A 24678-nucleotide genomic window follows, 5' to 3' on the forward strand; every position below is an offset into this window, starting at 1 on the left:
AGAGGCAAAAGTGAGACTCATTGGACAACATTACATGTCTTCAGTGAACTAATGTCCATTTTCTGTGTTCTTTGTCCCATTGAAGACACACTATTTCATGTGCCACTGTGGCAGTGGCCTTGTACAATATACCCAGATCGAAATTTCCATTGCATGTAGTTTCCCTCACAGTTTTCATCTTCCAGTACCTACTGCAACCTATATCCTTCTGAATCTGTTTAGTGTATTCATCTCTTGGTCTCCCTCTTCGATTTTTACTTCCGTGCTGCCCTCCAATACTAAGTTGGTGATCACTTGATGCCTCAGAATATGTCCTACCAACTATCTCTTCTTCTAGTCAAGGTTTGCCACAAATTTCTCTTCTCTCCAATTCTATTCAATACCTACTCATTAGTTACGTGATCTACCAATCTAATCTTTCTGAGATTGTCCTAGATTCACAGACAGCAGCAGTCCCTGGTGTATTTGAAAACATTTGTCCCTGACAAGACGTGACACTCATCTCTGGTCCCTGTTGGTTATTATTTCTTTTTTTTCTTTTCCTCTAATCACTGTGCTTATAGCATGGTACATGGCTGTGAGTGGTAGACCATTCCTTGTAGACACTGGGGACAGTCCGTATTGATACACCAACAAATTGACCAACTTCATTCATGGTATGATCATTTGTATATCCAAACACAACAGCTCATTTCTGCTGTTCTGTCAGGTCTCCAGTTCAACCACTCATACTGAACTAGTTTCATGCCGCCATCTGCAGCACTCTAAAATGTGCTGTTTTAAGATGGTGATTTAGCATTGTCTCTGACATACTTGCGAGAACTGTCACCTGATTCTCTCACTTCATTGCTAATTTATTCGTAATGTGTTCTTTATGTATTATTGCTGTCAGATAGCAGCCTCTTGACTACTACTGTTGATGAGCAGTTAAGAACATTCTTTATAGTAAATAACAAAAAATGTATTACACAGCCATTATTTAATTCAGCAACGGTGCTCATTTCACCCGTATTTTGTGTGATGAAAACCGCGACAGCTAAGTCAAAATGATTTATTAATCACAACTAGTTTAAGTCACCTCTTCAGGTAAAAAAATGTTGGCCTAAAGAATGGTAATTAGAACCACTGTATAACAAAACACCAAATTGATAAAATTCTGACGTGATGTATACAGATTTTTCAACATGTACTGTCCTTAAAACGGTATAAGGGTAAAGAATAGAATTCCCCTACCTTCCAGCTGGAAACAGGTGCCAAAAGTATGCAACTGCCATGAATAAAATAACATGAGAAAGATGTCACATTAGAAATTAGAATAGTTGAGTAAGAGGTGCCATCCTAAACATGCACCAACGCCCAACCCAAAACAGGCTTTTCAGACATACGTGGGACGACTTCACAGGCAGTGACCAGCTATATCAGTATCGGAGACAGAATAAGCTAGCTCCACCCCAGCAAGACTGAACAGAGCACACATGCAGAAACCAGGAGAACTGACATAGCAAGCCAGGTGACATGAGAAGCAGCAGCAAAGTACCAAAGCAAACACACATTCACATGCTGGTAAGCATTGGAAGATAGGGAAACCCCTTTACAAACCAAAACACATGATAGCAGATGTTGACATCATTACAGTTACCAAGAAGCATTAAAGCAAAGTGATGGAGTATCACAAAACAGGTTGTAGGGTAAGCCACAGAAAGCAGATACAAACAGTTTCATGAAAAGGCTTAGGTTGAGGGCGAATATACTTGTAATGTGTCACCCCCCCCTCCCCATGTGATTCAAAATTTACTAAAACAGAATGGTGACGTAATTCTGCCTGACCAATAACGATAAACTCGGGAATAGTTTTGATGCATCTCAGTATTTCCACCTCTTCTTAAATGTTAAGCAGATGCCTGTGGGGCTCATTATGTAAATTTTTAGATTTTTGGAAACATTTGTAATAAAATATCCCCTCATCATGAAGGGGGGGGGGGGGGGAGGGGGTGCCAAAGGCCATTTGTGAGTTTGTCGTGTCAGACTGTTCTGACTTTAGAACCTTTCCCTTTTGACTAATGTATTTTACTGGGCAGCAATTCGAAGAAATCCTGTATACACCCATACCATTGAAGGGGTAAGATAACACTTGATATGTCTTTCTGAGCTAAAACAACACAAGGTGCAGCACAAGTGGCTGTGCAGTGGAAGGGGGAAGTCAAATCAATACAGGGGCGGCAGCATTCATAGTTAAACACTCTTTAAGTTAGATTCATTAACAATCATTCAGTATAACTGGTTGAAATAATTACAATAAACAACAAATTTCAAATAGGGAACAATGAGAATTTCAACAACGGAGATCGTCCCTCAGGAAAGTAAACACTGATACTCAGTCAGCCCTTTTACACCAAAATTACTGTAACATTGCATCTCGTGGTCAATATTGGATTCAGATTGTAACGAAATTTTACGGGCAAGCCATAGTCATGATGAGACTGCACTTGACCACAGGGGCCCAAATAATAAATGCTATCACTGTACAAATAAAGTTCATAAAAGTCCTCTAAAAATTTAAAAACAAATGTATAATAGCAACAGTTTAGCCCCACTATTTGGGTGTATTTGATTATTCTATTGTTATAATTTCCCCATGCCCATGACCAAGTTATAGAGGATCATTTTAAAAACAGTTTTGCTCCTGCAGTGCAGTTAAATGCAACTTCTTCAAAATTTACCTGAAGTAGAAATACAGAAATAATACAATAATTAACCAATGTTAACAGTAGAAGCAGCCATTCTCAAAGGCAAACTACTATTGTGTATAAAATGAATCTAATCACTGTTGTTGTTGTGCTCTTCAGTCCGAAGACTGGTTTGATGCAGTTCTCCACGATACTCGATCCTGTGCAAGCCTCTTCATCTTCCAGTACCTACTGCAACCTATATCCTTCTGAATCTGTTTAGTGTATTCATCTCTTGGTCTCCCTCTTCGATTTTTACCTCCGTGCTGCCCTCCAATACTAAGTTGGTGATCACTTGATGCCTCAGAATATGTCCTACCAACTATCTCTTCTTCTAGTCAAGGTTTGCCACAAATTTCTCTTCTCTCCAATTCTATTCAATACCTACTCATTAGTTACGTGATCTACCAATCTAATCTTCAGCATTCTTCTGCAACACCACATTTCGAAAGCTTCTATTTTCTTCTTGTCTAAACTATTTATTGTCCACGTTTCACTTCCATACATGGCTACACTCCATACAAATACTTTCAGAAAAGGCTTCCGGACACTTAATGGACACTTAAATCTATACTGGATGTTAACAAATTTCTCTTCTTCAGAAATGCTTTCTTTGCCATTGCCAGTCTACATTTTATATCCTCTCTACTTCGACCATCATCAATTATTTTGCTCCCCAAATAGCAAAACTCATTTACTACTTTAAGCATCTCATTTCCTAATCTAATTCCTGCAGCATCACCCGATTGAATTTGACTACTTTCAATTATACTGGTTTTGCTTTTGTTGATGTTCATCTTATATCCTCCTTTCAAGACACTGTCCATTCCATTCAGCTGCTCTTCCAGGTCGTTTGCTGTCTCTGACAGAATTACAATGTCATCGGCGAACCTCAAATTTTTTATTTCTTCTCCATGGACTTTAATACCTACTCCGAATTTTTCTTTTGTTTCCTTTACTGCTTGCTCAATATACATATTGAATAACATCGGGCAGAGGCTACAACCCTGTCTCACTCCCTTCCCAACCACTGCTTCCCTTTCATGTCCCTCGACTCTTATAACTGCCATCTGGTTTCTGTACAAATTGTAAATAGCCTTTCGCTCCCTGTATTTTGCCCCTGCCACCTTCAGAATTTGAAAGAGAGTATTCCAGTCAACATTGTCAAAAGCTTTCTCTACGTCTACAAATGCTAGAAACGTAGGTATGTCTTTCCTTAATCTAGCTTCTAAGTTAAGTCAAAGGGTCAGTATTGCCTCAGGTGTTCCAATATTTCTACGGAATCCAAACTGATCTTCCCCGAGGTTGGCTTCTACCAGTTTTTCCATTCGTCTGTAAAGAATTCGTGTTAGTATTTTGCAGCCGTGGCTTATTAAACTGATATTTCGGTAATTTTCACATCTGTCAACCCCTGCTTTCTTTGGGACTGGAATTATTATATTCTTCTTGAAGTCTGAGGGTATTTCCCCTGTCTGATACATCTTGCTCACCAGATAGTAGAGTTTTGTCAGGAATGGCTCTCCCAAGGCTATCAGTACTTCTAATGGAATGTTGTCTACTCCGGGGGCCTCGTTTCGACTCAGGTCTTTCAGTGCTCTGTCAAACTCTTCACGCAGTATCATATCTCCCATTTCATCTTCATCTACATGCTCTTCCATTTCCAGAATATTGTCCTAAAGTACGTCGCCCTTGTATAGACCCTCTATATTCTCCTTCCACCTTTCTGCTTTCCCTTCTTCGCTTAGAACTGGGTTTCCATCTGAGCTGTTGATATCCATGAAAGTGGTTCTCTTTTCTCAAAATGTCTCTTTAATTTTCCTGTAGGCAGTATCTATCTTACCCCTCGTGAGATAAGCCTCTACATCCTTACATTTGTCATCTAGCCATCCCTGCTTAGCCATTTTGCACTTCCTGTCGATCTCATTTTTGAGACGTTGGTATTGCTTTTTGCCTACTTCATTTACTGCATTTTTGTATTTTCTCCTTTCATCAATTAAATTCAGTATCTCTTCTGTTACCCAAGGACTTCTATTAGCTCTCGTCTTTTTACCTACTTGATCCTCTGCTGCCTTCACTACTTCATCCCTCAAAGCTACCCATTCTTCTTCTGCTGTATTTCTTTCCCCCATTCCTTTCAATTGTTCCCTTATGCTCTCCCTCAAAACTTTCTACACCCTCTGGTTCTGCCAGTTTATCCAGGTCCCATCTCCTTAAATTCCCACCTAATTGCAGTTTCTTCAGTTTTAATCTGACCAATAGATTGTGGTCAGAGGCCACATCTGCTCCTGGGAATGTTTACAATTTAAAACCTGGTTCCTAAATCTCTGTCTTACCATTATATAATCTATCTGAAACCTGACAGTATCTCCAGGCTTCTTCCATGCATAAAACCTTCTTTTATGATTCTTGAACCAAGTGTTAGCTATGATATCTAATCACTAGCTTACCTAAAATGTAAGACTTCAGTTCGTATGATTTTCCAGGCCAGGGCAGTGAATAAATAAATTTTACAAACATTCAGTGTGAGGGTAAATTAGGCATACACAATAGGATTAAGACTTATTAATTTTTCCTTTCGGGCTCAAGTACTACTATTGAATTAAAAAAAAAAAAAAAAAAAAACTACCTGCAAAATATCACAAGATACATAAATTTAGGCCATGGGCCCACCAGTCATGTAGCCCAATCACTCTGACCTCCAGGCGAGATACTGTGACAGCGCCACAGAGAAAAAAATACTATTGTGGCAGAGATTCAAGAAGCCGTCTGTAACAGACTAAGATAGGTCATAAGCAAATGGCAACAGAATGGGACAAATTCAATTACAGACATGTATAACAAGACAAAGATTTATCAGATTTTGGATATCTAAGAAGATCTAGGGTGGGAACAGACACAAGCATTAGCCAGTGTGGCTATGTGGCAACCAGTCACACAAACAACTAGCAGGCATTAATGACACAACAGTGCAAGTGTAATGCGATGGTTGAACAGTGTGGATAAATAAACTGGGCAGGCCATTATTTCAAACGCAACATAGAGCTCAGAGCCACCTGCAAACCAACACACGTACCCAACCCATGCTCGAAATTGAAAATTTATCGCAAACTTTAGAGTAAAATACCCAAATTCACTCTTGCCATTCAAAAAGCAACACTATAATATAAAACAACCATAGCTCTGCTAAGAATTCATCATGCATAAGACACATTTAATCTACGTGAACAGTAACCACTCTTCATTTACCCAACAGTCTTTAATTGCGAAACATACCCTCACTCGTGTTGCCTACCCTGACCCTTTTATAACGGCTACAAATTTTAATTCATTCATAGGATAGCCACTCTGCCCCCGTGAACCACGGACCTTGCTGTTGGTGGGGAGGCTTGCGTGCCTCAGCGATACAGATAGCTGTACCGTAGGTGCAACCACAACGGAGGGGTATCTGTTGAGAGGCCAGACAAACGTGTGGTTCCTGAAGAGGGGCAGCAGCCTTTTCGGGAGTTGCAGGGGCAACAGTCTGGATGATTGACTGATCTGGCCTTGTAACACTAACCAAAACGGCCTTGATGTGCTGGTACTGCGAATGGCTGAAAGCAAGGGGAAACTACAGCCGTAATTTTTCCCGAGGGCATGCAGCTTTACTGTATGGTTAAATGATGATGGCGTCCTCTTGGGTAAAGTATTCCGGTGGTAAAATAGTCCCCCATTCGGATCTCCAGGCGGGAACTACTCAAGAGGACGTCGTTATCAGGAGAAAGGAAACTGGCGTTCTACAGATCGGAGCGTGGAATGTGAGATCCCTTAATCGGGGAGGTAGGTTAGAAAATTTTAAAAGGCAAATGGATAGGTTAAAGTTACTAATAGTGGGAATTAGTGAAGTTCGGTGGCAGGAGGAACAAGACTTTTGGTCAGGTGAATACAGGGTTATAAATACAAAATCAAATAGGGGTAATGCAGGAGTAGGTTTAATAATGATTTAAAAAGTAGGAGTGCGAGTAAGCTACTACAAACAGCATAGTGAACGCATTATTGTGGCCAAGATAGAAACAAAGCTCGCACTTACTACAGTAGTACAAGTTTATATGCCAACTAGCTCTGCAGATGACAAACAAAATTGAAGAAATGTATGATGAAATCAAAGAAATTATTCAGATAGTGAAGGGAGACGAAAATTTAATAGTGATAGGTGACTGGAATTCGGTAGTAGGAAAAGGGAGAGAAGGAAACGTAGTAGGTGAATATGGATTGGGGAAGAGAAATGAAAGAGGAAGCCGCTTCGTAGAATTTTGACAGAGCACAACTTAATCATAGCTTACACTTCGTTCAAGAATCATGAAAGAAGGTTGTATACATGGAAGAACCCTGGAGATACTAGAAGGTTTCAGATAGATTATATAATGGTAAGACAGAGATTTAGGAACCAGGTTTTAAATTGTTAAGACATTTCCAGGGACAGATGTGGACTCTGACCACAATCTATTGGTTATGAACTGTACATTAAAACTGAAGAAACTGCAAAAAGGTGGAAATTTAAGGAGATGGGACCTGGATAAACTGACTAAACCAGAGGTTATACAGAGTTTCAGGGAGAGCATAAGGGAACAATTGACAGGAATGGGGGAAAGAAATACAGTAGAAGAAGAATGGGTAGCTTTGAGGGATGAAGTAGTGAAGGTAGTAGAGGATCAAGTAGGTAAAAAGACAATGGCTAGTAGAACTCCTTGGGTAACAGAAGAAATATTGAATTTAATTGATGAAAGGAGAAAATATAAAAATGCAGTAAATGAAGTAGGAAAAAAGGAATACAAACATCTCAAAAATGACATTGACAGGAAGTGCAAAATGGCTAAGCAAGAATGGCTAGATGACAAATGTAAGGATGAAGAGGCTTATCTCACTAGAGGTAAGATAGGAAAATTAAGGAGACCTTTGGAGAAAAAGAGAACCACTTGTATGAATATCAAGAGCTCAGATGGAAACCCAGTTCTAAGCAAAGAAGGGAAAGCAGAAAGGTGGAAGGAGTATATAGAGGGTCTATACAAGGGTGATGTACTTGAGGACAATATTATGGAAATGGAAGAGGATGTAGATGAAGATGAAATGGGAGATATAATACTGCGTGGAGAAAGATCTGAGTCGAAACAAGGCCCCGGGAGTAGACAACATTCCATTAGAACTACTGACGGCCTTGGGAGAGCCAGTCCTGACAAATCTCTACCATCTGGTGAGCAAGATGTATGAGACAGGCGAAATACCCTCAGACTTCAAGAAGAATATAATAATCCCAATCCCAATCCCAAAGAAAGCAGGTGTTGACAGATGTGAAAATTACCGAACTATCAGTTTAATAAGCCACAGCTGCAAAATACTAACGCGAATTCTTTACAGACGAATGGAAGAACTAGTAGAAGCCGACCTCGGGGAAGATCAGTTTGGATTCCGTAGAAATATTGGAACACCTGAGGCAATACTGACCCTACGACTTATCTTAGAAGCTAGATTAAGGAAAGGCAAACCTACGTTTCTAGCATTTGTAGACTTAGAGAAAGTGTTTGACAATGTTAACTGGAATACTCTCTTTCAAATTCTGAAGGTGGCAGGGGTAAAATACAGGGAGTAAAGGGCTATTTACAATTTGTACAGAAACCAGATGGCAGTTATAAGAGTCGAGGGACATGAAAGGGAAGCAGTAGTTGGGAAGGAAGTGAGACAGGGTTGTAGCCTATCACTGATGTTATTCAATCTGTATATTGAGCAAGCAGTGAAGGAAACAAAAGAAAAATTCGGAGTAGGTATTAAAATCCATGGAGAAGTAAGTAATTCTGTCAGAGACAGCAAAGGACATGGAAGAGCAGTTGAAAGGAATGGATAGTGTTTTGAAAGGAGGATATAAGATGAACATCAACAAAAGCAAAATGAGGATAATGGAATGTAGTCGAATTAAGTTGTGTGATGCTGAGGGAATTAGATTAGGAAATGAAACACTTAAAGTAGTAAATGAGTTTTGCTATTTGGTGAGCAAAATAACTGATGATGGTTGAAGTAGAGAGGGTATAAAATGTAGACTGGCAATGGTAAGGAAAGTGTTTCTGAAGAAGAGAAATTTGTTAACATCGAATATAGATTTAAGTGTCAGGAAGTCATTTCTGAATGTATTTGTATGGAGTGTGGCCATGTATGGAAGTGAAACACGGACGATAAATAGTTTCGACAAGAAGAGAATAGAAGCTTTCAAAATGTGGTGCTACAGAAGAATGCTGAAGATTAGATGGGTAGATCACATAACTAATGAGGAGGTATTGACTAGGATTGGGGAGAAGAGAAGCTTGTGGCACAGCTTGACTAGAAGAAGGGATCGGTTGGTAGGACATGTTCTGAGGCATCAAGGGATCACCAATTTAGTATTGGAGGGCAGCATGGAAGGTAAAAATTGTAGAGGGAGACCAAGAGATGAATACACTAAACAGATTCAGAGGGATATAGGTTGCAGTAGGTACTGGGAGATGAAGCAGCTTGCACAGGATAGAGTAGCATGGAGAGCTGCACCAAACCAGTCTCAGGACTGAAGACCACAACAACAACAACAACAACAACAACAACAACGATAGCCACACAATAATGAGTCCAGTTAGGAGCGGCCATTCATTCAACTCTAATAAACAAAACGATGAAAGGCAGCTCGCCACTGTAGTTTAGCGCATCGTGTTCAGTTTAAATTAGGAACAAGACAGCCAACTGCTGCATGTGGCCACTTTACAGATTCCAAACACAAAGGGCTTATGAGATGAGACTGTGTATCAGATAAACATTGCACATGCAACATTAAGCTCTCGCCATGGTCACTTGAAGAAAGAAGCAGTTCTCGAGGTAAGAAAATACCATCCGGTGGAACGCACTCACAGGAAAGACACAGACAGACTGAGGCTTGGTCACAGTGATACAGCTCCACAAGAGCACCACTTGCTTATGCGCTGCCAACTTGTGCTGAAGGCAGCCCAGGTGTTGTAACATGCAGCAGACGTCTGCTGTTAACTGGTGTCTGCTCCTCACTGCCTGCAGCTAGGAACAGCACCTCCCAGCTTCGCGAAAATGCCCGGCAGATGACGCTGCCACTCAGACCTAACGCACGTAGTAGATAGCACAAACATGCAAATCAGTGTATCGGTGGTGAGTCACATGGCACAACAGTGACCACATGGAGGCAACAAGCTTCTTAGGTATGGATTATCTGAGAAACCCAACGTTGTCTTGGTATTTATTTATATCTGGCTTGAGACTTCATACAGCTGGAATTTATTGTCAACTTACAAATCTTCTTTGTATGCATTGTTTGATGTCAATGATAGGGGATATGAACGAAGAGCCTGTTTGCTTCACAATATGGGAGAGAGCCCTGTAACAGTTGCTGTACGAAAAGCAATTGGCAATAAGGTCCATGGACCATTGCCCAGTATCTGGCCTTTTTCTTTCTTTATGGTTGTGGCATAATAGCCTCACCAGTAGATGTACATGTTTAAAGTGAAATGTTAATTTTTGGCAGTAAGTCAGGTTCCAGGTATAAAAGCTTTCTTGCTTGCACCACTTGCTGTCAGATCTTCGGCTCCTGTGATATTAAATTGGTGAGAAGTAACTTCAAGCCCCTGTGAGTGAAGAGTACTGAGGAGCGAGATAATGCAAGATACCCTTGATCAGAGTTGTGCCATGCCTCACTTTTGGAAGCAGTTTCCAAACAGCAAATTAAAGAGTGATGTTCTCAAGCTGCAGAAAGTTTCACCTCACAATATTCATTAGATTCTTAGACCTCACAGTCCTCAGTCTTTTAGCTATTCATGTGTATTCAGAAAGACTCCACTGTTTTATAGGCATTTTTATTCAGGAAAAACAAATCAAAATGTAATGAGTAGGTATAGAAATTATGAAACAAACTTATTCGTTTCTCCTAAACGAAAAAAAAAAAAAATAGAGAGAGAGAGAGAGAGAGAGAGAGAGAGAGAGAGAGAGAGAGAGAGAGAACAAGCAGAGGATTGTCTAAGTTCTCAATAAACAAAGCAAAATTAGTAAATCCATGTGCCTTAGCCAAGTAAATTCACTGTTGGTTTGTATTTGTAAAGATAAGACTGTGACGCGTAATTCTATCACTGACATAAACTTCTGAAAGTACAACTGTCACTGTATTGGTTCTTTAGTGCGCTATCAGACTAACAGTGCCATCATTGACCCTTTGGTGTTCTACGCCTTAATGATTAAACATCTGAACTACTAAGCTGAGCATATAATTTTTAGAAAAAAACTTTAAATTGTAATGCATTTTCTTTCCTTGTTTAGGTGTTGATGAAATAAAGCCCGTATAAAGCCCTAAGGTATGCTGAACTTACCTGTGGAAACCCCATGAAAATATGTCTAGTAGTTTTGGAGATTAGTGTGTTCAGACGGATGGACAGACAAGATGGTTTACAGTTTTATTATGAGATATATATAAGGTGGCTATAACATTATTGCCACACAATGCTTTGCCAGTTCCGTCAAATATTCTACCAAGGTATAGGTATGTCCTGCGATAAGGATCCCATTCCGACGTCAAAGTAAAATAATTGAGGGTTTTTAAGAGTGGCCTCATTATACCGGATGTATTCATTCTTTTCCTCATACTTGTTATTAATGAACTTTGCATTGTAATAATTGGTATGGGAAATGTAGTGAATGACTTAATTCCTTATCTATGCAGAGTTTGTTAACATCGTCAATAAAAGAACTATCAGGAAAAGAATGAACAAGTCTGGCTATGAGGCCGCAGTCTTCCAAATCTCAACAGTTTATTACTGTAACACTTGAACGGTAACAAGGTCATAGGAAATACAATAGAATCCCATATCTTGGTATAATGCCTCAAGGAGTTGTCAAAAGACTGCATACTGGTGTTTTCATACCTAAGAATCTCGGTGCCTCAGAGACATCAATGGTATGGGTCCATATAGGATTTCTTTCGACTGCTGCCCAGTAAAACATGTTAGTCAGATGGGGAGAAGGTGTAAGGTTAAATTTAAAGAACACTATGATGAGAACGACTCAAAATGGCACTCACTACACACCTTCATGATGATGAACGTTCTATTACTTTTGTTTCCAAAAATCTGCAAATTGTAAATAGTTAACCAAAGAGGTGAAAATAATGAGGTGCCTTAAAACTGTCTCCAAGTTTACCCTTAATGGGCAGGTAGAATTATGTCACCATTCACTTTTAGCAAATTTTGATTGGCTACACAAAACACACATGAGTAATGGGGGAAGGAAGGTGATGGTGACACATTACAAGTATGTTTACCCTCTGCCTGTGCCTTTTCGTGGCACTGTTTATATCCTCTTTCTATGGCTTACCTGTGTCAGATTACTATAATAGCTTATGGTTACTTGTAATGCTGATATCATGTGTTTTGGTTTGTACAGGGGTTTCTGTATCTTGTAGCACGTACCTGCACGTTCCCATCTGTTTAGTTTGGGACTTTGCTGTTGCTTGTCACATCTCTTAGCTTGCTGTAATAGTTCTCCTGGTTTCCGCACATGCACGCTGTTCAGTCTTGCTTGGATGGTGCTAGCTTATTCTGTCTCAGGTACTGGTGTAGCTGGTCACTGCCTGAGATGATGTCACACATATGTCCAGTAAGCTTGTTTTGAGATGGGGGCTATTGCACATTTAGGATGCCGGTTGTTATTCAACTACTGTTGAATCTTCGGGAAGATAGGGAAATTCTACTATTAACCGCTATAGAGGTTTTAAGTACAACATGTGTTGAAAGGGCTGTATGTCACATATCAGTCAGAGTTTTATCAGTCTGGTGTTTTGTTTTATGATGGTTCTAATTATGTTTATTGTATCATCTTTGGTCAACAGTTTGTTACCTGAAGACAAAACTTTGTCATGAAACTAATCCTGATTAACATGTCTTGTGGGACTGACAGTGGACTCGTGGTTTGGGCGGTGTTTGTCCCCGGGGCCTGAAACTGTGCTTTTCATTTGGACGAAGTCAGTCAGTGTAGACAGTCAGTGTACTTTTCATTTGGACAGAGTCAGTCCATGCAGACTGACAGTCCACTTGGACAAAGTCAGTCAGTGTAGACAGTCAGTGTACTTTTCATTTGGACGGAGACAGTCCGTGCAGACTGGCAGTGCACTTGGATGCATCAGTGCATGGAACGGCAATAACAAGGATAAAAGCAAATGTAATTTTAATGAAGTTTTTTAAAATGTTCAGTACAAAGGTGGGGTTTAGATGGGATTTAGATATTACAAAAGATAACCATCTGTTTAGTTACATTTATGTTTGTCTAGTAACATTCAGAACAAAATCTATGCACTTTGTGCACCTTTCCTTCCATTTTGTCCATTGAGTTTTCTTCTTTATGTATCAATCCTCACTGGAGTTTTTTCATGTGAATGCCATGTGAGTGCATCTGCTAATGGTTTCCAAAATTTTAGGACACATATAAAACATTCACAGCAGTGGTGTTCAAAATAAAACTGAAGGCTAACTTTTGATGCCATTTTACTGTCTTTCTCCCTGAACTGCTATATGCATTCACCTGATCAGAAAAGTGATTAGCAGTTTATACCTTGTTGTATTCAGTAACAGTTTTTGGTTTTAGATAAATCCTTCAGGTTGTCACATCAGTGGAAAACCCTGTAAAATCCGCTCTGCACTCAACATGTTAATAAATCATTTTGATGCAGCTGTTGCAGTTTTTGTCAGTTGAATTGTATCATCACATCTGCGGGTGCCCTTCATACCCATATTTGTTTACTTTATTCTCTTTATACACCAGAAAACTACCACAGATGCGAATTGGATTTAATTCTTCATCTGTAATAGGTTTTCTGCATTGTGGTATGCCTTGATGCACTGCTCTCTCAGACTTTTGCATTATTTCAAGAATGGATGATAGAAATAACAACTCCACACTGGATTGGTTTTAAAATGGATCCACAATTATTGGTCTTCATGAAACGCAAATGCACGTAATGTATAACACAACATGGTTTCTTTTATGTATAAAAAGCATTGTCAGATTTGAAAGTGAAAGAAAAAAATCCTAATATTGTTTGAGTGCTTACCTTGAAAACTTATGGCTTGCTTTCTCACTTTTATCCACTCTAATCTTTCTTCCACCAGTCATTGTGTGGTTACAGAAGCTTTTGTAACTTAAATTGCACCTGATATCACTAAATACCACATTTAATTTTCAGCTTTGAGCTGTAGTGTGACCAACATTGATGTGTACTTCATGTTAAAACTGCTTTCTTTCATTATTTACATGCCCAGGGGTTTGTAAGTTGATGTTGATGTTGTTGTTTCAGAATATTATACTGTTTGGTGGTATACTTATCACACTTCATGATTTAAATTTTTCAGGATCATTGAGGCATTTGAGACTGTTGATATCTTGGAACGCAAATACAACGAAAATTACTTCAATGAGACTCTTCGGAGCCTTCCATACAAGTATGTTGCAAAATCTGTTGAAGGGCTGCCAGAGATAACACGTAAAACAGCAGATGTCTACAGATCTGCTAAAGCACCTTCTTGTAATACAGGTAAAGTAAAATGTTTGCAAAATCATGTTAAAGTGGTATTTTATAATTTATATGAAGTATAGTCTTCGGAATCTGTGCATATTGGAAGCCAGAAGTATGTACATATGCTTCTGCTGCATGGAGTGGCCGCGTGATATGACTACTCTAAAATTTCTGAGATATCCTCCTCCTCACTTAATTGCCAATAATGCATCTACTTTGTAACGACGACTTATTGCCTAATTAGTATTCTTTAGTTACTGGTGAATGAATTTCAGAAAGTACAACAGACTAAGATGCAAATATTCATTTAGTAATGCCTTTGTAATAGACAGTTATGAAATCGGAATAACGAAATCAGGCCATGGTGTTCTAACAGAACCTTACGTTCCGAAATGATTCATTTTGGGATGTCATTTCCTATACTAAAGCTGTCACTAAACATTATTTGTGCTCACATCTAAACGCATATTACGGCACCTTTCTCTTAACAACCAGCCAGCTCTGAACAGCAACCACAACTGCTGCACTGTGCGCCCAAAATGAGCAGCATTTTATTTGACTGTTGTAACCAGAGAGGTTTAGCCACACATTGTTGCAGCTCACAAGACAGTGTCTTTTCTCCTGATGAAAGAGGCACAGCAGTGATAATCTTAAATCTCTGGAACTCTTAAATTTTTGAATTTGGATTCTTCATGCACATGTGAAATCAAAGGGAAGAAATTCAAAACAAACTGTGAATGAAACATTTAAGTTGTCCTAGAAAGAGTGCTGGTAACAGGAAAGATCAGTCAATCCTCCTGGAAGATAAAAACTGCGTGGTAGACTGAGACTTTTATGGGAAAATGCTCTATCGATTGAGCTACCGAAGCACAACCTGTCCTCACAGCTTTACTTCTGCCAGTACCTCATCTCTTACCTTTGTAACTTCATTCTGGAAAGATCAATCAATCAGTCATTAACATGGTGGCATGCTTGTAACTAATGTATATATTATGTACTTAATATAACTTTCATTAGTAGAAAGACATATGATGTCAGTAGATAGATAGAATACGTATACGTAGAAGACTTGTCCATGGAAGACCGCCAGAGAAGAAAAAATGAGGAACTGAATCTGACTTCAAAGCTGTGTCCACACACAAATAATCAAAAAGATAAGCACTTGTAAAGATAGTAATTAGTAAACAAAGGCCACTTCTGTGTAAACCAAGTAAATTATTGCTATGTAAGCATTCAGTATTTTGAAAGCTTTAAGTTTGCTGGCTCATGACTCATATCAATTAGTGCAGTTGTTTGACACAATAATTGAGTTTCAAATATTTGCCAGGAATTTTTCAGATTTCTTCTTTTATTTTATTATTAGTATTATTTTTTGAAAGTGAATTACATGTAAAAGAGTGATCAAAAGGCATAGAAAACACCATGCAGCAATATGCCAATCATAGTAGAAAAAGATAAATGTGGATTTCATCAGACAGTATTAGTAAATCATTGCAATACGTATTATTTAGATAACATTGTCAAATCAGAAAAAAGAATGCTAAAATTGGCATCATTAAGTTGACAATAAAATTAGAATATGGTTTAAAAACAACTTCAGTAATTGCAAATTCCCTTTCTATATCAAAGTGCTTCCATAATGCACTGTATAATTCACTATTTCACTGTGATCTACTTTTAAACACTTCACTGTAGATGGTTGTAGGATAAGGGTATCATAGAAAAGATGACAAGATTCAGTACAGGTCAGGGAATGCGTTGGGACATGCATGGTCCATCATAACGCACTCAGCCACCATTGAAGTGGTGGGCACAGTACGTTATTTGACTGGCACACACTCTGGCAACCGTGCCACAGGGAAATAAAGTGGTGGGCTTCAAAGCAGCAGCTTACACGACTTCCTTGCCCAGAAGTGCTAGTGGTTAGCAACAGGTGGCAGTGTGGTAGCCCTGCTCCCATCAGGCATCACAGGTCTTGCAGCTCATGTGCATACACACGCACCCACAAACCGGCGGTGAACATGTCAGCAGCCTCAGTGTCATTACTATCACATTTTGACAACATTAGCTATGTGGCAACAGAACAATCACGCTGAGCATGCGGAGAGGTTACTGCACCTGGATCACAAGGTAGTCATTAATTTTAACACTTTGTGCTTTCCACTTGTAAAAACAGTATACACTCTGGGACAACTGGGAAATGCAGGAATTCTTTTACCTGGGAGAAATCTGGGAAAAACCTGGGAATATTCTAGAATTCCAGGAATTTTTCATTGTTTTAGTCTTCCGTTAAATTTTTGTAATTTTGACTGATAAGAACTGATAAACAGTCAAATTTGTCATAGGCATTAGGACAAAGACTGTGGAAAACTTCATAACAGCAAACTGCTTCTGATGAGCATGATGTCACAACTGTTGAGCAGTTGTCATCGGGCTCATGCACACGCGCAGTTGAGATCCATATGTGCAGTGCCTTCTCCCAGTTCTGGCTACTTGAAGTGTAACTGCAGCAGTAGCAAGAAGCAGTCATGCTACACAGAAAAATTTTCCTGTCTCGCCCAAGCTGCCAGATTCGCGCACGTGCAAGAAGTCTGGATTTTAGTGGGGAGGGGGACAGTTACCTGAGTTTACACTTAGTGATTTTGCTGTTTCCTGATGTCCTATTTCCTCTTCGTGTACAGTTCACACGTCAAATGAAAACAAAACTGATTTCTGTGGCCGGGAGCTATCAAGTGATTTAAATACATTCACATAATTACGGAAGGCTGTTATTAGTTTGTTTTCTGATTTTATTTTATTACCACGTTTTTGGCAGTCAAACAGTATTAGCCTTACACAACAATGAAGTTATTTTTGTCGGTTTGCTAAGTAAATGTGACGTTAATTAATCTTTTCTGCAGATGCAGTCAATTTATAAGAAACGAAGTGTTTCATTCCCCGCCATTGGCTAGTATCAAGTGTTCACTGAATTTCAAGTGCACATTTTCGTCTTCTGGCACACATGGCGTTATGCCATAATAAAGAATCAAACATGAGACAATATAGTATTGGTACTCCAAGAAAATTTGCATCCCGAAAAGCACTCTGAAAAGCTTAATATCAGGTTGGGGCCTACTTCGTTGTGAATCTGGACATATAAATGCATCATTCAAGTCGAATTATGGATTTTAGTGTGGTTTACGAAATTCCTATGCTCGTGGAGTATCCTCTTATGTCCTATTTCTTTTATGACATCATTTAAAATCTCTTAATGCTATATGTGTATGAACATATGGGCTTCCTACGTCATCGTAGCTGCCTACATGCAGTAATGTGTTTCCTGGTGCTGCTGAAATGAACCCATGTCTAAGAGATCGCGGGAAAATATTGCGCATGGTTCTTCGAAAAGCATTATTTTCATGTGAAAGCTTAACTTTTCTTGTAGCATATTAATCTTAAAGACCAGTATTATAAGTGAAGGCTTAGCTTTTCTTGTAGCTACACTATGTACGTTAGTTTAAACCATTAAATTTTCCTATTTGTGCATTCATGCTACTTAACAGTGATGTTGCTGTTGGCTGACTACATCACATGTCCTATGCTCTGAATATCTGCTGTGATTGATTTACAATAGCGTGTTGCAATCTCTGTTTCAATGCTTCGGCAACTAACGTGTTGTGTTTGGTGGAATTCGAATTTACTTTTGTAATACAAAAATATGCAGCATATCGTAATATGAAGATAGGCAGTGTACATGTTGCTGCACATCAAAGATCTTTCCGGAATGTGTTCAACCCCCCCCCCCCCCCCCCCCCTCTCCCCCCGCCGAGTTTCATTTTTTAAAGTGCCGGGAAGTTCTCGCTGGTACGTAAAAACTTTACCATTCAAAGGATTGATGTTTTTACAGCTGCGAGGAAAAGTACACCATCACTTATCTTGGAAAAATGTATTTTCACCTTGTAAGAAGTGTGTTTTCATTTGCGGAAATCCGGGAAAACCTGGGAATTTATTTTTTCTTGTCCACGTATACACCCTGTATATGGCACAACACTTAATTTATTAGTCAGCTGCATGTTTGTTGGCTGGTGGAATAGAGTAAGAGTTCATACAAAATGGTTCTTATGATTTCACTTTTAATTGAACACGTCCTCTCATTATTCTGGGCTGAGAAGAAAATCATAGGGGAGCCATAGTATTTCTGTCAACTCTTTCCATCCATACTCAGGAAGTTACGTTAACTTATTTAGTTTTGTTTGAATAGTACCAGCAGCATCATTTACGTCATCCTGTGACTTCACTTTGCTATCTTCCATGCGAAATAGTGGAGTGGCATCTTCCTCCCCCTTCTTTCATGCTGACAAAACGAAAGTTTGTGACTGCAGCACACTCACAATCTTCACCAACAAAACATTTAAAGCAAATCATCTTCTTGTCTTTCGTATTCTTTATGTAAGCACATCTTTCTACAAAATCTAATTGGCAACATACACTGAAGAGCCAAAGAAACTAGTGCAGCTGCCTAATATCTTGTATAGCCTCCTCGAGCATGCAGGAGTGCCGCAACACAATGTGACATGGATTTGACTAATGTCTGAAGTAGTGCTGGAGGGAATTGACACCATGAATCCCGGACTGTCCATAAATCTGTAAGAATACAAGGAGTTGGAGATATCTTCTGAACAGTACATTGCAAGGCATCCCAGATACACTCAGTAATGTTAATGTCTGAGGAGGTTGGTGGCCAGCAGAAGTCTTCGAACTCAGAGGAGCGTTCCTGAAGCCACTCTGTAGCAATTCCGGATGTGTGGGGTGTCGCATTGTTCTGCTGAAATTGCCCAAGTCCGTCGAAATGCACAATGGACGTGAATGGATGCAGGTAATCAAGTAGTATGCTTAAGTATGTTTCATCTGTCAGAGTCATATCTAGATGCATCAGGAGTCCCATATCACTCCAACTGCACACGCCACACACCATTATTGTGTCTTCACCAGCTTGAACGGTCCCATGCTGATATGCAGGTTCCATTAATTCATGAGATTGTCTCCATACAGGCACACATCCATGTGCTCGATACAATTTGAAACGAGATTTGTCCAACCGGGATACATGTTTCCAGTCCTCAACAGTCCAATGTCGGCATTGACAGGCCCTGGCAAAGCGTAAAGCTTTTTGTCGTGCAGTCAACAAAGTAATATGAGTGGGCCTCTGCCTCCAAAAGCCCATAACGATGTTGTTTCGTTGAATGGTTAATACACTGATGTTCTTGGTGGCCCAACATTGAAATCTGCAGCAGTTTGCAGAAAGGTTGCACTTCCGTCACACTGGAAGATTCTCTTCAGTTGTTGTTGGTCCCATTCTTGCAAGATCTTTTTGCGGTTGCGGCAATGTTGAAGATTTTATGTTTTATCGGATTCCTGATATTCATGGTACACTCGTGAAGTGGTCTTATGGGAAAATCCCCACTTCATTGCTATCTCACTTGTGCGCCGACTGTAACACCACATTCAGATTCACTTAAATCTTGATAACCTGCCATTGTAGTAGCAGTAACCAATTGAACAAATGTGCCAAACACTTGCTGTCTTAGATAGGCGTTGCCAACCACAGTGCCGTATTCTACCTGTTTACATAACTCTGTATTGAAATACGTGTGTGTATACCAGTTTCTTTGGTGTTTCAGTGTATGTTTGTCATCCATTGGTACCGAAGATGATTCCACCATTCATATTTATGGACAGCCCAGGATTCATGGTGTCAGTTCCCTCCAGCACTACTTCAGACATTAGTCAAATCCATGTCGCATCGTGTTGCGGCACTTCTGTGTGCTCGAGAGGGCTATACAAGATATTAGGCAGGTGCACTAATTTCTTTGACTCTTCAGTATATGTTGCCATTCTGTTTGGCTTCCTTCTATTCCCAAATGTGGCTACAGTTCAGTGTCCATTTCCCAGAAAAATCGGTGTAGTTGCATGATTATTGAGTTCTTGAAATAATTTCTCTGCAGTTGTGCTTACCTCTGAGCCAGGATCCAGTGAGATGCCAATATAGTTGCTATGAGCAGCCCAACTCTCCTTCCATACACACGTCGGTTTGGCCTTCTCTGATTGGTACCAGAGGCTGCAGTCATGGCTATATAAGCGGAAAACCGTACCAGCCCCATCAATCAGTGGTTTTTTCTCCATATGACAATGGCAAAGAGAGCTATTGAAAGCTGGAGTATTTTATTCAAATTGATGTGGCTTGAAAACCTAGAAGATTTTATTCAAATATTTATTTTATTTTATTAATGAAAGGAGGAAATAAAATGAAGTAAATGAAGCAGATGAAAAGGAATGTAAAAGTCTAAAAAGTGAGATTGACAGCAACTGCAGAATGGCTAAGCAGGAATGGCTAATGGACAAATGTAAGGATGTAGGAAGCATATATCACTAGGGGTAAGATAGATGCTGCCTACAGGAAAATTAAAGAGACTTTGGAGAAATTAGGAGCAACTGTATGAATATAAAGAGCTCTAATTGAGGGCAGTATTATGGAAATGGAAGAGGACGTAGATGGAGAAGGGAGATATGATACTGTGTGTAGAATTTGACAAAGCACTGAAAGACTCAAGTTGAAACAAGGTCTCGGGAGTAGACAACATTCTGTTAGAGCTTTGGGAGAGCCTTGGGAGAGCCAGTGATGACAAAATTCTTCCATCTGGTGAGCAAGATGTATGGGACTGGTGAAATACCCTCAGACTTCAAGAAGAATATAATAATTCCAATTCCAAAGAAACCAGGTGCTCATAGGTGTGAAAAATATTGAACTGTCTGTTTAATAAGTCACAGTTGCAAAATACCAATGCGAACCCTTTACAGAAGATTGGAAAAACTGGTACAAGCAAACCTTGGCAAAGATAACTTTGAATTCCAGAGAAATGTAAGAACACGCGAGGCAATACAGGACCTAAGATTTCTCACAGAAGATAGGTTAAGGAAAGGCTAAACAATGCTTATAGCATTTTTAGACTTGGAGAAAGCTTTTGGTAATGTTGATTGGAATACTCTCTTTCAAACTCTAGAGGTGAAAGAAGTAAAATACAGGGAGTGAAAGGCTATTTACAATTTGTACAGAAACCAGATAGCAGTTGTAAGAGGTGAGGAGCATGAAAAGGGAAGCAGTGGTTGAGAAGCGAGTGAGACAGGGTTGTAGCCTTTCCCTAATTTTTTTTTTTTCAAGCTGTATATTGTGCTAGCAGTAAAGGAAACAAAAGCAAAATTTGGAGTAGGAATTAAAGTCCAGGGAGAAGAAATAAAAACTTTGAGGTTTGCCTATGACATACTAATTCTGCCAGATACAGCAAAGGACCTGGAAGAGCAGTTGAACGGAAGGGACAGTGTCTTGAAAGGGGGATATGAGATGAATATCAGCAAAAGCAAAATAAGGATAATGGGATGTAGTAAAACAAAATCAGGTGATGCTGAGGGAATTAGACTAGGAAATGAGACACTTAAAGTATTAAATGAGTTTTGCTATTTGGGGAGCAAAATAACTGATGATGGTAGAAGTAGAGAGGATATAAGATGTAGACAGGCTCTGGCACGGAAAGTGTTTCAGAAGAACAACAATTTGTTAACTTCGAGTATAGATTTAAGTGTCGGGAAGTCTTTTTCTATAAGTGTTTGTGTGGAGTGTAGCACGTGGACGATAAACAGTTTAGACAAGAAGAAAATGGAAGGTTTTGAAATGTGGTGCTATGGAAGAAAGCTGAAGATTATGTGGGTAGATCACATAACTAACGAGGAGGTACTGAATAGATGGACTTTGCATATGCGTAGTAAAGTAAACTTCATTGAATTGTTATCAGGTATTGAAAAAAACCTTGACTTTTGTGTTTCTTAAATTGTTTTCACTGGTTGACTTTAGGTAGATAAACAACAGAAACTAATTACTACTTTGTTTGGTTAATAACAGACTGTGATCACAGAATGATATGCTTTAAACAAATCTTAAGATGATGCAGGCTTTCATGGCTGGAATTCGTGTCCTTTGTGTTTTTTCTTTTTATCTACATTAGGTTGTGGTCCACGGCATATTTCTCTGCCAAAATTTTTGTCTTCCAGTGCTATAGACATTCAATGTTGTAAAGGCTTCAATGGCAGTACAAAACTAAACAAGCTCAGCAAACTGAAATGTTCATATGTATCCACACAACAGTCGGTTAGTGACATGATCAGATTGTGGAGTTGCACCTACGTGTATTTTGGAGCTTGTAGAGGGATAGAGTTGGGCTGTTTACTTTATTTAACAGTAAGGCTTTTAGTGTGTCTAATTTCTGTTCTCCCTTACTGTTAATCATTTTTGTGCTTCTGAATTTCTATGACATCTGTAATGATAGCATAGTAATTGTTGCATCTTGATAAAACCATAGTAGTGGAGAAACCAGTTCGTTGGTTGCCTGGTGCCTGTCCTTGATCTGGTAGTGTCGATAAATCCTTGTTGCCCAGGCGACAATTCCTCTGGTGTTGCTTAGGCAGGTATTACTTTTTCCTCCTGTAGTTCATATGTACACTGGACCACATACACATTGGACTTGATATACTATTTATTTAAGATGCTGCTCCAACTAACATCTTGCAGTGTAATCAGAAATTTCAGCTAAACAAAAGCAGTTCATTCAAAAATACATTGTTAATTTGCAGTTTAACAAGCCTTGTGACAACCATTATTCCCACGAATAATTACCTACTCTATAAATCTACATTTGGTTAATAATACCTTCTAAGTACTTGGAAAAACAAAACTCCTGATCACCTGTCAGTACTGAAGTGCCACCATAAAATAAAGTGCCTCTGTACTAAATCACACTCACCTTCAGATGTGTGATACTGGTGATGAAACTTGCCTTCAGATGCCTCCCTCAGGCTGCTGGGACATATCTTCTATCATCAACAAGGGACACATCAATTTCAATGGCCGTAAAATGATTAAAGCCCGCTTTACAGTGAAGAAAACACAAATGAATGTACAACAATGAAAAAATATTCGCTCTGGTGTAAATGTTAGGTGTGCGTTGCAAATGGCATTCCATTATGTTTGGTTCGCATTCACTTGTTTGCTCATTCAGTTGTATTTGCTTGTGTTTTTGGCCTTTTAGCAAACCATCGAAAGAAGTTTGGATCCTCTCCACTTCAGTGCTAGTACACAAAGCTGTCGTCTGCTATCTTACCTACTTTTGTTGTTCTTGACATGAGTTGGGCGAATGATGGAGTGCTCTGAAGAGAATATAATGTTGCTGGTATAAGAATACAAATATCATACATTCTTTTGGGATCCAAGAGATCCATTTCACAAATGCCAAAGAAAAAGAAATATGATTGGTAGAAAATTGCTCAAGTACTCTTAAGATCCTATGGAGATGTGAGAAAGACAATAAATTCTTTAGGGGGTGGGAGTGAAATGGCTAAGCACAAACTTTCATAATTCCTTTTTTGTTAAAGAGGAAAATCACAGTAAATTTCCTTTAAAATAAAAACTATGAATATGTATCTATAATGTTGATTAAAATTAAAAATACGGAAGACTGCTCATTCTTGTGCTTAGATTGATGGTGTTTCTAATAACATGGCTGATGTATCACAGCTATGTTAGAGATTATCTGCTTTCAAATATCCTCCCCAGCTTTGACTAGAAGCTAGCAAAAAGTCTCAGCAGATGTATGAAAAGTTTTCTACTAATGCTAAGGAAAGCTGGAGCTTCAGTGTTAGGTGCACTACCCCCATGCAATTTTTGCTTATGTACAAATCGAGACATCTAAAGTCTTCCTTTCCTATGCCATTTTGCTTATTTTGTCAAAGACATATCACTTGCCTTGCAGAATAATCAAGACTTTCAGGGTTCTTCATCGTGGTCCTAACTATATAGTTTTATATAAAAACAAAGATGAGGTGACTTACCGAACGAAAGCGCTGGCAGGTCGATAGACACACAAACAAACACAAACATACACACAAAATTCAAGCTTTCGCAACAAACTGTTGCCTCATCAGGAAAGAGGGAAGGAGAGGGAAAGACGAAAGGATGTGGGTTTTAAGGGAGAGGGTAAGGAGTCATTCCAATCCCGGGAGCGGAAAGACTTACCTTAGGGGGAAAAAAGGACGGGTATACACTCGCGCGCGCGCGCGCACACACACACACACACACACACACACACACACACACACACACACACACACACACACACACACACATGTATATGTGTGGATGGATATGTGTGTGTGTGCGAGTGTATATGTATATGTGTGGATGGATATGTGTGTGTGTGTGCGAGTGTATACCTGTCCTTTTTTCCCCCTAAGGTAAGTCTTTCGGCTCCCGCGATTGGAATGACTCCTTACCCTCTCCCTTAAAACCCACATCCT

The 24678-nt window shown here is 39.3% G+C and overlaps 1 protein-coding gene across 1 annotated transcript in view; it reads left to right on the forward strand.

Annotated features, from left to right (window-relative positions):
- LOC126474919 (protein ELYS) overlaps window positions 1–24678 on the forward strand; it is a 350083-nt gene that overhangs the window by 191897 nt on the left and 133508 nt on the right. The window contains exon 18 of the mRNA XM_050102423.1: window positions 14135–14316. Within this exon, the coding sequence (XP_049958380.1) occupies window positions 14135–14316 (182 nt within the window). The remainder of the gene's footprint in view (window positions 1–14134; window positions 14317–24678) is intronic.

This window comes from Schistocerca serialis, chromosome 4, assembly GCF_023864345.2.
Source record: "Schistocerca serialis cubense isolate TAMUIC-IGC-003099 chromosome 4, iqSchSeri2.2, whole genome shotgun sequence".
In the NCBI taxonomy this organism is placed as follows: domain Eukaryota; kingdom Metazoa; phylum Arthropoda; class Insecta; order Orthoptera; family Acrididae; genus Schistocerca; species Schistocerca serialis.